This window comes from Pseudophryne corroboree, assembly GCF_028390025.1.
Source record: "Pseudophryne corroboree isolate aPseCor3 chromosome 8 unlocalized genomic scaffold, aPseCor3.hap2 SUPER_8_unloc_5, whole genome shotgun sequence".
NCBI classification, from domain to species: domain Eukaryota; kingdom Metazoa; phylum Chordata; class Amphibia; order Anura; family Myobatrachidae; genus Pseudophryne; species Pseudophryne corroboree.
This window is the reverse complement of record NW_026967623.1, coordinates 127,501-141,671: the sequence shown is the minus strand read 5'-3', so window position 1 is coordinate 141,671 and position 14,171 is coordinate 127,501. Positions and strand designations below refer to the sequence as shown.

Below are 14,171 nucleotides of genomic sequence, written 5' to 3'. Positions count from 1 at the left end.
ACCTACCTTTCATATGGTTTGGCTAATGGTGGTATATCATGGAAAACTACTTACCTTTCACTCCCGATCTGGCCCGGTGTCCCCATACACTAGTATAGGGACCTAAATTCATCAAAATATTGTCTCATCAGAGCTTGACTGCAAGAACATTTGCCGCCCCCAGATCTCTGTTCGGTTTAGGCTGTGGGAAAGGGGGGGGGGGGGGGGGGAGGTTAGGTTTAGGCTACTGGAAAGAAGGGAAACAAGAAATAGCAGCGCTGATGTGATAATAACACATATGAAGGATTGAGTGATAAAAACTTCACATTTAATATAATAGCAAATGATGCCATAATTAAAAACATAGATGCCAAACTCATATATCATATAAATTAAAAGCTGAGGGTCTCAATATAACTGCCTATAATGATGTGGTCCGTTCCTGTAAAATAAACTGGATAAGCAGATGGGTGGATTGTGTGGAGGTGGACTGACAGCGCAGTCTTGCCAAACAACTTTACCAGAACCGCTAGAGTTGAAGTCCCTTGGATGTCTTTACTGTAATTCAAGTGTCCAATTATGGGGTCCTCATTAAATTACGGTTTCCTCCTCTTGGAGGTGAAAAGTTGATAAGCTCCAAAGTTTTGGTCACCCCGATTTTTCTGCTCAGATCAAAGTCCAGTTTTGGTCCGGATATACACAGGCAGTAAGGATGAGTTTGATGATGACCCAGAAAATTTCTGACGCGTTTCGCTGCAAGCACTGCAGCTTTGTCAAAGGATCCTTTTACAAAGCTGCAATGCTTGCAGCGAAACGCGGGGTGACCAAAACTTTGGAGCTTATCAACTTTTCACCTCCAAGAGGAGGACACCATAATTTAATTAAGGACCCCATAATTGGACACTTGAATTACAGCAAAGACATCCAAGGGACTTCACCTGTAGCGGTTCTGGAAAAGTTGTTTGGCAAGACTGCGCTGTCAGTCCACCTCCACACAATCCACCCATCTGCTTATCCAGTTTATTTTACAGGAACGGACCACATCATTATAGGCAGTTATATTGAGACCCTCAGCTTTTAATTTATATGATATATGAGCTTGGCATCTATATAAAGAGAGGGGGGGGCACTAAATTTAGGCGCAATATGTGTATACAAGCAGCTATTGGGGGAAAAATCACTCAGTTATAGTGTTATTTATTTATTTATTTATTTATTAACAGTTTCTTATATAGCGCAGCATATTCCGTTGCGCTTTACAATTAGAACAACAGTAATAGAACAAAACTGGGCAAAAACAGACAGACATAGAGGTAGGAAGGCCCTGCTCGCAAGCTTACAATCTATAGGGAAATCCCTGCATTATATAGCGCTCTGGTGTGTGCTGGCATACTCTCTCTCTGTCTCCCCAAAGGACTTTGTGGGGTCCTGTCCTCAGTCAGAGCATTCCCTGTGTGTGTGCGGTGTGTCGGTACGGCTGTGTCGACATGTTGGATGAGGAAGGTTACGTGGAGGCGGAGCAGAGGCCGATAAATGGGATGTCGCCCCCTGTGGGGCCGACATCAGAGTGGATGGATAGGTGGAAGGTATTAACCGACAATGTCAACTCCTTGCATAAAAGGCTGGATGACGTAACAGCTGTGGGACAGCCGGCTTCTCAGCCAGCGCCTGTCCAGGCGTCTCAAAGGCCATCAGGGGCTCAAAAAACGCCCGTTACCTCAGATGGCAGACACAGATGTCGACACGGAGTCTGACTCCAGTGTCGACGAGATTGAGACATATACACAATCCACTAGGAACATCCGTTGCATGATCTCGGCAATGAAAAATGTGTTACACATTTCTGACATGAACCCAAGTACCACATAAAAGGGGTTTTATGTTTGGGGAGAAAAAGCAGCCAGTGTTTTGTTCCCCCATCAGATGAATGAATGAAGTGTGTAAAGAAGCGTGGGTTCCCCCGATAAGAAACTGGTAATTTCTAAAAAGTTACTGCTGGCTTACCCTTTCCCGCCAGAGGATAGGTCACGTTGGGAGATATCCCCTAGGGTGGATAAGGCGCTCACACGTTTGTCAAAAAAGGTGGCACTGCCGTCTTAGGATACGGCCACTTTGAAGGAGCCTGCTGATAAAAAGCATGAGGCTATCCTGAAGTCTGTATATACACACTCAGGTATTATACTGAGACCTGCAATTGCCTCGGCATAAATAGTGCTGCTGCAGCGTGGTCTGATACCCTGTCAATATTAATACCCTAGACAGAGATAATATTTTGCTAACATAGAGCATATTAAAGACGTCGTCTTATATATGAGGGATGCACAGAGGGATATTTGCCGGCTGGCATTCAGAATTAAGGCAATGTCCATTCTGCCAGGAGGGTATTAGAGACCCGGCAGTGGACAGGTGATGCTGACTTTAAAAGGCACATGGAGATTCTGCCTTATAAGGGTGAGAAATTATTTGGGGATGGTCTCTGGGACCTCGTATCCACAGCAACAGCTGGGAAGAAATTTTTTTACCTCAGGTTTCCTCACAGCCTAAGAAAGCACCGTATTTTCAGGTACAGTCCTTTCGGCTTCAGAAAAGCAAGCGGGTCAAAGGCGCTTCCTTTCTGCACAGAGACAAGGGAAGAAGGAAAAAGCTGCACCAGACAGCCAGTTCCCAGGATCAAAAATCTTCCCCCGCTTCCTCTGAGTCCACGGCATGACGCTGGGGCTCCACAGGTGGAGACAGGTGCGGTGGGGGCGCATCTCGGGAACTTCAGGGACCAGTGGGCTTGCCCACAGGTGGATCCCTAGGCTCTGCAAGTAGTATCACAGGGAAACAAGCTGGAGTTCGAGGCGACTCCCCCTCGCCGTTACCTCACATCAGCCTTGCCTGCTGCCCTCGGAGAAAGGGAGGTAGTACTGGCGGCAATTCACAAGCTGTACTTCCAGCAGGTGAAATCAAGGTACCCCTCCTTCAACAAGGCCGGGGTTACTATTCCAAAATGTTTGTGGTACCGAAACCAGACTGTTCGGTGAGACCCATTCTAAAATTGAAATCCTTGAACACTTATATACGAAGGTTCAAGTTCAAAATGGAATCGCTCAGGGCGATTATTGCAAGCCTGGAGAATTTCATGGTATCACTGGACATCAAGGATGCTTACCTGCATGTCCCTATTTACCCTCCTCACCAGGAGTACCTCAAAATTGTGGTACAGGTTTGTCATTACCAATTCCAGACGTTGCCGTTGGTCTGTCCCCGGCACCGAGGGTATTTACCAAGGTAATGGCCAAAATAATTATCCCGTACTTGGACGATCTCCTTATAAAGGCGAGGTCCAGGGAGCAGTTGTTCGTCGGAGTAGCACTATCTCGGGAAGTGCTACAACAGCACGGCTGGTTTCTGAATATTCCAAAGTCGCAGCTGGTTCCTACGACGCGTCTACTGTTCCTGGGTATGGTTCTGGACACAGAACAAGAAAAAAGGGTTTCTCCCGGAGGAGAAGTCCAAGGAGTTGTCGTCTCTAGACAGAGACCTCCTAATACAAATACAGGTGTCGGTGCATCAATGCACGCGAGCCCTGGGAAAGATGGTAGCTTCTTACGAAGAAATTCCATTCGGCAGGTTCCATGCAAGGATCTTCCAGTGAGATCTGTTGGACAAGTGGTCCGGGTCGCATCTTCAGATGCATCGGCGGAACCCTGTCTCCAAGGGCCAGGGTGTCGCTGTTGTGGTGGCTGCAGAGTGCTCATCTTCTAGAGGGCCGCAGATTCGGCATACAGGACTGGGTCCTGGTTACCACGGATGCCAGCCTTCGAGGCTGGGGGGCAGTCACACAGGGAAGAAACTTCCAAGGACTATGGACAAGTCAGGAGACTTCCCTACACATAAATATTCTGGAACTAATGGCCATTTACAATGCCCTAAGTCAGGCTAGACCCCTGCTTCAACACCGGCCGGTGCTGATCCAGTCAGACAACATCACGGCGGTCGCTCATGTAAACCAACAGGGCGGCACAAGAAGCAGGATGGCGATGGCAGAAGCCACAAGGATTCTCCGATGGGCGGAAAATCATGTGTTAGCACTGTCAGCAGTGTTCATTCCCGGAGTGGACAACTGGGAAGCAGACTTTCTCAGCAGACACGACCTCCACCCGGGAGAGTGGGGACTTCATCCAGAAGTCTTCCAAATGATTGTACACCGTTGGGAAAGGCCACAGGTGGACATGATGACGTCCCGCCTCAACAAAAAGCTAAAAAGATATTGCGCCTGGTCAAGGGACCCTCAGGCGATAGCTGTGGACACTCTGGTAACACCGTGGGTGTACCAGTCGGTGTATGTGTTCCCTTCTCTGCCTCTCCTACCCAGGGTAATGAGAATAATAAGAAGGAGAGGAGTAAGAACTATACTCATTGTTCCGGATTGGCCAAGAAGAGCTTGGTACCCAGAACTCCAAGAAATGATCTCAGAGGACCCATGGCCTCTGCCGCTCAGACAGGACCTGCTGCAGCAGGGGGCCTGTCTGTTCCAAGACGTACCGCGGCTGCATTTGACTGCATGGCGGTTGAACGCCGGATCCTGAAGGAAAAGGGCATTCCGGAGGAAGTTATCCCTACGCTAATTAAAGCTAGGAAAGAAGTGAGCGCAAACCATTATCACCGCATATGGCGGAAATATGTTGCGTGGTGTGAGGCCAGGAAGGCCCCAACGGAGGAATTTCAGCTAGGTCGATTTCTGCACTTCCTACAGTCAGGGGTGACTATAGTCCTAAAATTGGGTTCCATTAAGGTCCAGATTTCGGCTCTCGATTTTCTTCCAAAATAGAACTGGCTTCACTGCCTGAAGTTCAGACTTTTGTTAAGGGAGTGCTGCATAGTCAGCCCCCGTTTGTGCCTCCAGTGGCACCGTGGGATCTCAACGTGGTGTTGGATTTCCTGAAGTCGCATTGGGTTGAGCCACTTAAATCCGTGGAGCTAAAATACCTCACGTGGAAAGTGGTCATGCTGTTGGCCCTAGCGTCGGGCAGGCGTGTATCAGAATTGGCGGCTTTATCATGCAAAAGCCCTTATCTGATTTTTTTATATGGATAGGGCGGAATTGAGGACTCGTTCCCAATTCCTTCCTAAGGTGGTATCAGTGTTTCATGTGAACCAACCTATTGTGGTGCCTGCGGCTACTTGGGACTTGGAGGATTCCAAGTTACTGGACGTAGTCGGGGCCCTGAAAAATATGTTTCCAGGACGGCTGGAGTCAGGAAAACTGACTCGCTATTTATCCTATATGCACCCAACAAGCTGGGTGCTCCTTCTTCTAAGCAGACTATTGCTCGCTGGATCTGTAGCACGATTCAACTTGCACATTCTGCGGCTGGACTGCCGCACCCTAAATCTGTAAAAGCCCATTCCACGAGGAAAGGGGCTCTTCTTGGGTGGCTGCCCGAGGGGTCTCGGCTTTACAATTTTGCCGAGCTGTTACTTGGTCGGGTTCAAACACTTTTGCAAGAGTCTACAAGTTTGATACCCTGGCTGAGGAGGACCTAGAGTTTGCTCATTCGGTGCTGCAGAGTCATCCGCACTCTCCCGCCCGTTTGGGAGCTTTGGTATAATCCCCGTGGTCCTTACGGAGTCCCAGCATCCACTTAGGACGTCAGAGAAAATAAGATTTTACTCACCGGTAAATCTATTTCTCGTAGTCCGTAGTGGATGCTGGGCGCCCATCCCAAGTGCGGATTGTCTGCAATACTTGTATATAGTTATTGCTTAACTAAAGGGTTATTGTTGAGCCATCTGTTGAGAGGCTCAGTTATATTTCATACTGTTAACTGGGTATAGTATCACGAGTTATACGGTGTGATTGGTGTGGCTGGTATGAGTCTTACCCGGGATTCAAAATCCTTCCTTATTGTGTCAGCTCTTCCGGGCACAGTATCCTAACTGAAGTCTGGAGGAGGGTCATAGTGGGAGGAGCCAGTGCACACCAGGTAGTCCTAAAGCTTTCTTTAGTTGTGCCCAGTCTCCTGCGGAGCCGATATTCCCCATGGTCCTTACGGAGTCCCAGCATCCACTTAGGACGTCAGAGAAACCCTCTTCTGTTCCGTGTCCAGAATCATGCCTAAGAAAGATAGTCGAGTCGTTGGAATCAACTGTGACTTTGGTAGATTTAGAATCCAGCCATGCTGCTGCAGCACTCTCAGGGAGAGCAACACGCAAATAGATTTACCGGTGAGTAAAATCGTATTTTCTTTTTCTTTGGTATTGTTTGGGTGTGACTACCCCACTAGGTTTAGCAGCAGCATTAGAGTTGCAGCACCGCCAGCGCCCGATCATATACCTTTTGGTAAAAGTTGTTTTTACTGGAAGGAAGGGTTAGGGGATATTGGGGAAGGATAAGCATATTTACCTACCCCCTGTCGGTATTCTCTCTATTGAGATGCCGCGGTCGGTTTTCTGACCACCGGTATCCAAATGCCGGTAAAATGTATCAAACCCGTAATGGATGGCTCACCATGTGACAAGCTCACACACATTTACTGTCCGTGTATTTTTCTTTTCTTTGCAGACCTGTCGCATAATTAATGACACGCTGATGCTCTGCAAGACTCCTGGTATTTACCCCTCAAGTGGCGAGCTAGTTCCAGATGAAGGAATTCAGCCGGATGAGTTTGGGTTCATCTTGGACAATGTAACTGCCCTCCGTGCTCTGAACTCTACCACGTTTACTTATTACCCCAACCCTGTTGTGGAATCGTTTGGCTCTGGCGGTATCTTGGAGATCAAACCAGGGTCTCACGTCATCCTCAAGGTCTGTAATTTGTGGGTGTGCTGCTTTATAAAAGGCTGGCATGGGGTGGAAAGTATGCCATATTTCAGCTATAATAGCAAATTGCGGTCATTCATTTATTGGATATTCATATAACTTGTATATGCTCCATTGGATCTGTGCAGAGACTTCTACCTTGCGAAGTTGTCCTTACTGTGATCTCACGATCTAGGTCCACATGTCAGCAGCTAGATAGTGCAGAGCTTTTCTGTAGTAAACTATACGGCAGTAACCCAGCTATTGCATTAGTCAACTATAAAGTGATGCATGATGGAGAAGTTCCCCCTTTATAACATGTTATGTTATATTATATTATATATATATATATATATATATATATATATATATATATATATATATCCAGAAAATGCCCCGGCACTCCTCCAAATTAGCTGGCTGTGGTGCCCTTCCTTGTGGACATGCCAGTCCACCGACATGCACCAAACGAAAACAGGTGGCACTCAGACTTGTAACTGGGTGGAAAACAACCTTCACCCCGTGAAGATTTTTATTGAAAGCAACAGGTAACGTTTCGGGGACGTGTCCCCTTCCTCAGACAATTAAATAGTGCCACATCATGTGTATATATAACAAACATTGACCCCACTTACCCCCACAATCACGACTCCCAGCTGCGCGAACCACGGAGTATCCAGGCGTCCCCCGTCCCGCACTTCCGGTCTCGGCGTCACGGCCTGCCCGGAAGTGACGTAGTCAGGCTTTGCCGGTCACCATGGCAACGCGCTGGGAGCTCTGTAAACAAAACAGAACGACACTTTAAACCACAATGACAGTGAAAAAATGTAACATCAAAACGGCACACATATATCCACAGCGCTCACACGGAGCTAGAGTGTGCCATACAAAACCGACGTGTACAATAAAAACAATCATGCAGATTACATCAAAATATACATAAAAATAGATCCGACTTAAAACAGCACGGTGTGTCTAACGCAAAATGGAGATACGAAGTACACAACAATTACCAACTCTCTAGTGCAGCTAAATCAAAAGCAATATCACGATTAACTAGAGGTGGTCGGTCATCGGTGGCATTACCCCCGAGGGGGATCCTTGTTAGCAAGAGCTGTCACTAATAAAAGCAGGCCACTCTGCTACTGAGTAAACTCATCATAAGTGTGATACTATTTTATCTCCTGATCTTGTGGAATGATGTTATACAAAAATTGATTGGGATCACAGTGGGGGTAAGTGGGGTCAATGTTTGTTATATATACACATGATTTGGCACTGTTTAATTGTCTGAGGAAGGGGACACGTCCCCGAAACGTTACCTGTTGCTTTCAATAAAAATCTTCACGGGGTGAAGGTTGTTTTCCACCCAGTTACAAGTCTGAGTGCCACCTGTTTTCGTTTGGTGGATATATAGTTCATTGTATTCAGAGTTCTTTTGATGCCATTGTTGTCAACGTTTCGTTCCTGCTATGGAATCTTTATCAAGACTGGTGTAGTATCAACATCCACAACATAGAAGAGGACAACTAGTAAATTCACAGTGTTAATATCTATCAAAAGAAAAATACATAAAATATACCTTAGACCAAGCCTCCCAGGTCCCCAAAGGCGCAATGACAACCTGCTAACAAACCACAATTAAAGGTAAGTGTGTACACGAGCCACCATACGTGAGCTATGCACCAAGCGTGTAAAGACTCAGTCAAGATCATGGTAACATCATGGGAGAAAAAGACAATGAAGCGGTCAGCGCGTAAAGCTGTGGACGAAGAGATTTTATATATATATATATATATATATATATATATATATATATATATATATAATTTCTCTGACGTCCTAGTGGATGCTGGGAACTCCGTAAGGACCATGGGGAATAGACGGGCTCCGCAGGAGACTGGGCACTCTATAAGAAAGATTTGGTACTATCTGGTGTGCACTGGCTCCTCCCTCTATGCCCCTCCTCCAGACCTCAGTTAGATTTCTGTGCCCGGCCCGAGCTGGTTGCACACTAGGAGCTCTCCTGAGCTTCTAGAAAGAAAGTTTAAATTAGGTTTTTTATTTTACAGTGAGACCTGCTGGCAACAGGCTCACTGCATCGAGGGACTAAGGGGAGAAGAAGCGAACCTACCTGCTTGCAGCTAGCTTGGGCTTCTTAGGCTACTGGACACCATTAGCTCCAGAGGGATCGACCGCAGGACCCGTCCTTGGTGTTCGTTCCCGGAGCCGCGCCGCCGTCCCCCTTACAGAGCCAGAAGCATGAAGATGGTCCGGAAAATCGGCGGCAGAAGACTGCAGTCTTCACCAAGGTAGCGCACAGCAGTGCAGCTGTGCGCCATTGCTCCTCATACACACTTCACACTCCGGTCACTGAGGGTGCTGGGGGGGGGGGGGCGCCCTGAGCAGCAATAAAAACACCTTGGCTGGCAAAATAACCACAATATATAGCCCCAGAGGCTATATATGTGGTAATTACCCCTGCCAGAATACTGAAAAAAGCGGGAGAAAGGTCCGCCGAAAAAGGGGCGGAGCCATCTCCCTCAGCACACTGGCGCCATTTTTCCCTCACAGTTCCGCTGGAAGGAAGCTCCCTGACTCTCCCCTGCAGTCTACACTACAGAAAGGGTAAAAAAGAGAGGGGGGCACTAAATTTAGGCGCAGTTTAATACTATAAGCAGCTATAAAGGGTCATAATTCAGTTAGTCCCTGCATTATTATAGCGCTCTGGTGTGTGCTGGCATACTCTCTCTCTGTCTCCCCAAAGGGCTTTTGTGGGGTCCTGTCTCCTTTAAGAGCATTCCCTGTGTGTGTGCGGTGTGTCGGTACGACTGTGTCGACATGTTTGATGAGGAGGCTTATGTGGAGGCGGAGCAGATGCCTATAAATGTGATGTCACCCCCTGCGGGGCAGACACCTGAGTGGATGGACTTATGGAAGGAATTACGTGCAAGTGTCGACTCCTTACATAAAAAATTTGACGACATGCCAAATGCGGGACAGCCGGCTTCTCAGCTCGTGCCTGCCCAGACAATTCAAAGGACGTCAGGGGCCCTGAAACGCCCACTACCTCAGATGGCAGACACAGATGTCGACACGGATACTGATGCCAGTGTCGACGACGAGTCAAATTTAATGTCCACTAGGGCCATTCGTTGCATGATTGAGGTAATGAAAGAGGTATTACACCTTTCTGATATAAACCCAGGTACCTCAAAAAAGGGTATTATGTTTGGGGAGAAAAAACTACCAATAGTTTTTCCCCCATCTGAGGAATTGAATGATGTGTGTGAAGAAGCGTGGGCTTTCCCCGATAAAAAATTGGTGATTTCAAAAAAATTACTAATGGCGTTCCCTTTCTCACCTGAGGATAGGTCACGTTGTGGAAACTCCCCCTAGGGTGGATAAAGCGCTCACACGTTTGTCTAAAAAGGTGGCACTACCGTCTCCGGATACGGCCGCCCTAAAGGAACCTGCTGATAGAAAGCAGGAGGCTATCCTGAAGTCTATATATACACACACTGGTGTTATACTGAGACCAGCTATTGCTTCAGCCTGGATGTGCAGTGCTGCTGCTGCTTGGTCAGATTCCCTGTCGGAAAATATTGACACCCTAGACAGGGACACTATATTGCTAACCGTAGAGCATATAAAAGACTCAGTCTTATACATGAGAGATGCACAGAGGGAGATCTGCCGGCTGGCATCTAGAATAAGTGCATTGTCCATTTCTGCTAGGAGAGGCTTATGGACTCGGCAGTGGACAGGAGATGCAGATTCTAAAAGGCACATGGAAGTTTTGCCTTATAAGGGTGAGGAGTTATTCGGGGATGGTCTCTCAGACCTTGTTTCCACAGCAACAGCTGGGAAGTCTGCATTTTTGCCCCATGTCCCCTCCCAGCCTAAGAAAGCGCCGTATTACCAGGTACAGTCCTTTCGACCCCAGAAAAACAGGCGGGGAAAAGGCGGGTCCTTTCTGTCTAGAGGCAGAGGAAGGGGGAAAAAGCTGCAACACACAGCAGGTTCCCAGGACCAAAAGTCCTCCCCCGCTTCTTCCAAATCCGCCGCATGACGGTGGGGCTCCACAGGCGGAGCCAGGTACGGTGGGGGGCCGCCTCAAAAATTTCAGCGATCAGTGGGTTCGCTCACGGGTGGATCCCTGGATCCTTCAAGTAGTATCTCAGGGGTACAAGCTGGAATTTGAGGTGCCTCCCCCCCGCCGTTTCCTCAAATCGGCCTTACCGACAACTCCCTCGGGCAGGGAGGCTGTGCTAGAGGCCATTCACAAGCTGTATTCCCAGCAGGTGATAGTCAAGGTACCCCTACTTCAACAAGGACGGGGCTACTATTACACACTGTTTGTGGTACCGAAACCGGACGGTTCGGTGAGACCCATTTTAAATTTGAAATCCTTGAACACATACATAAAAAAATTCAAGTTCAAGATGGAATCGCTCAGGGCGGTTATTGCAAGCCTGGACGAGGGGGATTACATGGTATCCCTGGACATCAAGGATGCTTACCTGCATGTCCCCATTTACCTTCCTCACCAGGAGTACCTCAGATTTGTGGTACAGGATTGCCATTACCAATTCCAGACACTACCGTTTGGACTGTCCACGGCACCGAGGGTGTTTACCAAGGTAATGGCAGAAATGATGATACTCCTTCGAAAAAAGGGAGTTTTAATTATCCCGTACTTGGACGATCTCCTTATAAAGGCGAGGTCCAGGGAGCAGTTACTGGTCGGAGTAGCACTATCTCGGAAAGTGCTACAACAGCATGGCTGGATTCTAAACATTCCAAAGTCACAACTGGTTCCTTCCACACGCTTACTGTTCCTGGGGATGATTTTGGACACAGAGCAGAAAAAAGTGTTTCTACCGCAGGAGAAAGCCAAGGAGCTGTCATCTCTAGTCAGAGACCTCCTAAAACCAAAACGGGTATCGGTGCATCACTGCACACGAGTCCTGGGAAAAATGGTGGCTTCATACGAAGCAATTCCATTCGGCAGGTTCCATGCAAGGACCTTCCAGTGGGACCTCTTGGACAAGTGGTCGGGATCGCATCTTCAGATGCATCAACTGATAACCCTGTCTCCAAGGACCAGGGTGTCTCTACTGTGGTGGCTGCAGAGTGCTCATCTTCTAGAGGGCCGCAGATTCGGCATACAGGACTGGGTCCTGGTGACCACGGATGCCAGCCTTCGAGGCTGGGGAGCAGTCACACAGGGAAGAAACTTCCAAGGACTATGGTCAAGTCAGGAGACTTCCCTGCACATAAATATTCTGGAACTAAGGGCTATTTACAATGCCCTAACTCAGGCAAAACCCCTGCTTCAAAAACCAGCCGGTACTGATCCAGTCAGACAACATCACGGCAGTCGCCCATGTAAACTGACAGGGCGGCACAAGAAGCAGGATGGCGATGGCAGAAGCCACAAGGATTCTCCGATGGGCGGAAAATCACGTAATAGCACTGTCAGCAGTGTTAATTCCGGGAGTGGACAACTGGGAAGCAGACTTCCTCAGCAGACACGACCTACACCCGGGAGAGTGGGGACTTCATCCAGAAGTCTTCCTACTGTTGGTGAACCGTTGGGAAAGGCCGCAGGTGGACATGATGGCGTCCCGCCTCAACAAAAAGCTAAAGAGATATTGCGCCAGGTCAAGGGACCCTCAGGCGATAGCTGTGGACGCTCTAGTGACACCGTGGGTGTACCAGTCGGTTTATGTGTTCCCTCCTCTGCCTCTCATACCAAAGGTACTGAGAATAATAAGAAGGCGAGGAGTAAGAACGATACTCGTGGTTCCGGATTGGCCAAGAAGAGCTTGGTACCCAGAACTTCAAGAAATGATATCAGAGGACCCATGGCCTATACCGCTCAGACAGGATCTGCTACAGCAGGGGCCCTGTCTGTTCCAAGACTTACCGCGGCTGCGTTTGACGGCATGGCGGTTGAATTCCGGATCCTAAAGGAAAAGGGCATTCCGGAGGAAGTCATGCCTACGCTGATAAAAGCCAGGAAAGAAGTAACCGCAAACCATTATCACCGTATTTGGCGAAAATATGTTGCGTGGTGTGAGGCCAGGAAGGCCCCAACAGAGGAATTTCAGCTGGGTCGTTTTCTGCACTTCCTACAGTCGGGAGTGACTATGGGCCTAAAATTGGGTTCCATTAAGGTCCAGATTTCGGCCCTGTCTATTTTCTTCCAGAAAGAACTGGCTTCACTGCCTGAATTTCAGACTTTTGTAAAGGGAGTGCTTCATATTCAGCCCCCTTTTGTGCCTCCCGTGGCACCTTGGGATCTCAATGTGGTGTTGAGTTTCCTAAAATCACATTGGTTTGAACCACTTAAGACTGTGGATCTGAAATATCTCACGTGGAAAGTGGTCATGTTATTGGCCTTGGCTTCGGCCAGGCGTGTCAGAATTGGCGGCTTTGTCATGTAAAAGCCCTTATCTGATTTTCCATATGGATAGGGCAGAATTGAGGACTCGTCCCCAGTTTCTCCCTAAGGTGGTATCTGCTTTTCACTTGAACCAACCTATTGTGGTGCTTGCGGCTACTAGGGACTTGAAGGATTCCAAGTTACTGGACGTAGTCAGGGCCTTGAAAATTTATGTTTCCAGGACGGCTGGAGTCAGGAAAACTGACTCGCTTTTTGTCCTGTATGCACCCAACAAGATAGGTGCTCCTGCTTCTAAGCAGACTATTGCTCGCTGGATTTGTAGCACAATTCAGCTGGCGCATTCTGTGGCTGGATTGACGCATCCTAAATCAGTGAAAGCCCATTCCACGAGGAAGGTGGGCTCATCTTGGGCGGCTGCCCGAGGGGTCTCGGCTTTACAACTTTGCCGAGCTGCAACTTGGTCAGGGGCAAACACGTTTGCTAAATTCTACAAATTTGATACCCTGGCTGAGGAGGACCTTGAGTTCTCTCATTCGGTGCTGCAGAGTCATCCGCACTCTCCCGCCCGTTTGGGAGCTTTGGTATAATCCCCATGGTCCTTACGGAGTTCCCAGCATCCACTAGGACGTCAGAGAAAATAAGATTTTACTCACCGGTAAATCTATTTCTCGTAGTCCGTAGTGGATGCTGGGCGCCCATCCCAAGTGCGGATTGTCTGCAATACTTGTATATAGTTATTGCCTAACTAAAGGGTTATTGTTGAGCCATCTGTTGAGAGGCTCAGTTGTTTTTCATACTGTCAAACTGGATATAGTATCACGAGTTGTACGGTGTGATTGGTGTGGCTGGTATGAGTCTTACCCGGGATTCAAAATCCTTCCTTATTGTGTCAGCTCTTCCGGGCACAGTATCCTAACTGAGGTCTGGAGGAGGGGCATAGAGGGAGGAGCCAGTGCACACCAGATAGTACCAAATCTTTCTTATAGAGTGCCC

At 48.1% G+C, this 14,171-nt stretch overlaps 1 protein-coding gene across 1 annotated transcript in view; it reads left to right on the top strand.

Annotated features, from left to right (window-relative positions):
• Positions 1-14,171, top strand: part of PLXNA3 (plexin A3) — a 511,209-nt gene that overhangs the window by 402,584 nt on the left and 94,454 nt on the right. The window contains exon 18 of the mRNA XM_063950477.1: positions 6,530-6,772. Coding sequence (XP_063806547.1) covers positions 6,530-6,772 — 243 coding nt within the window. The remainder of the gene's footprint in view (positions 1-6,529; positions 6,773-14,171) is intronic.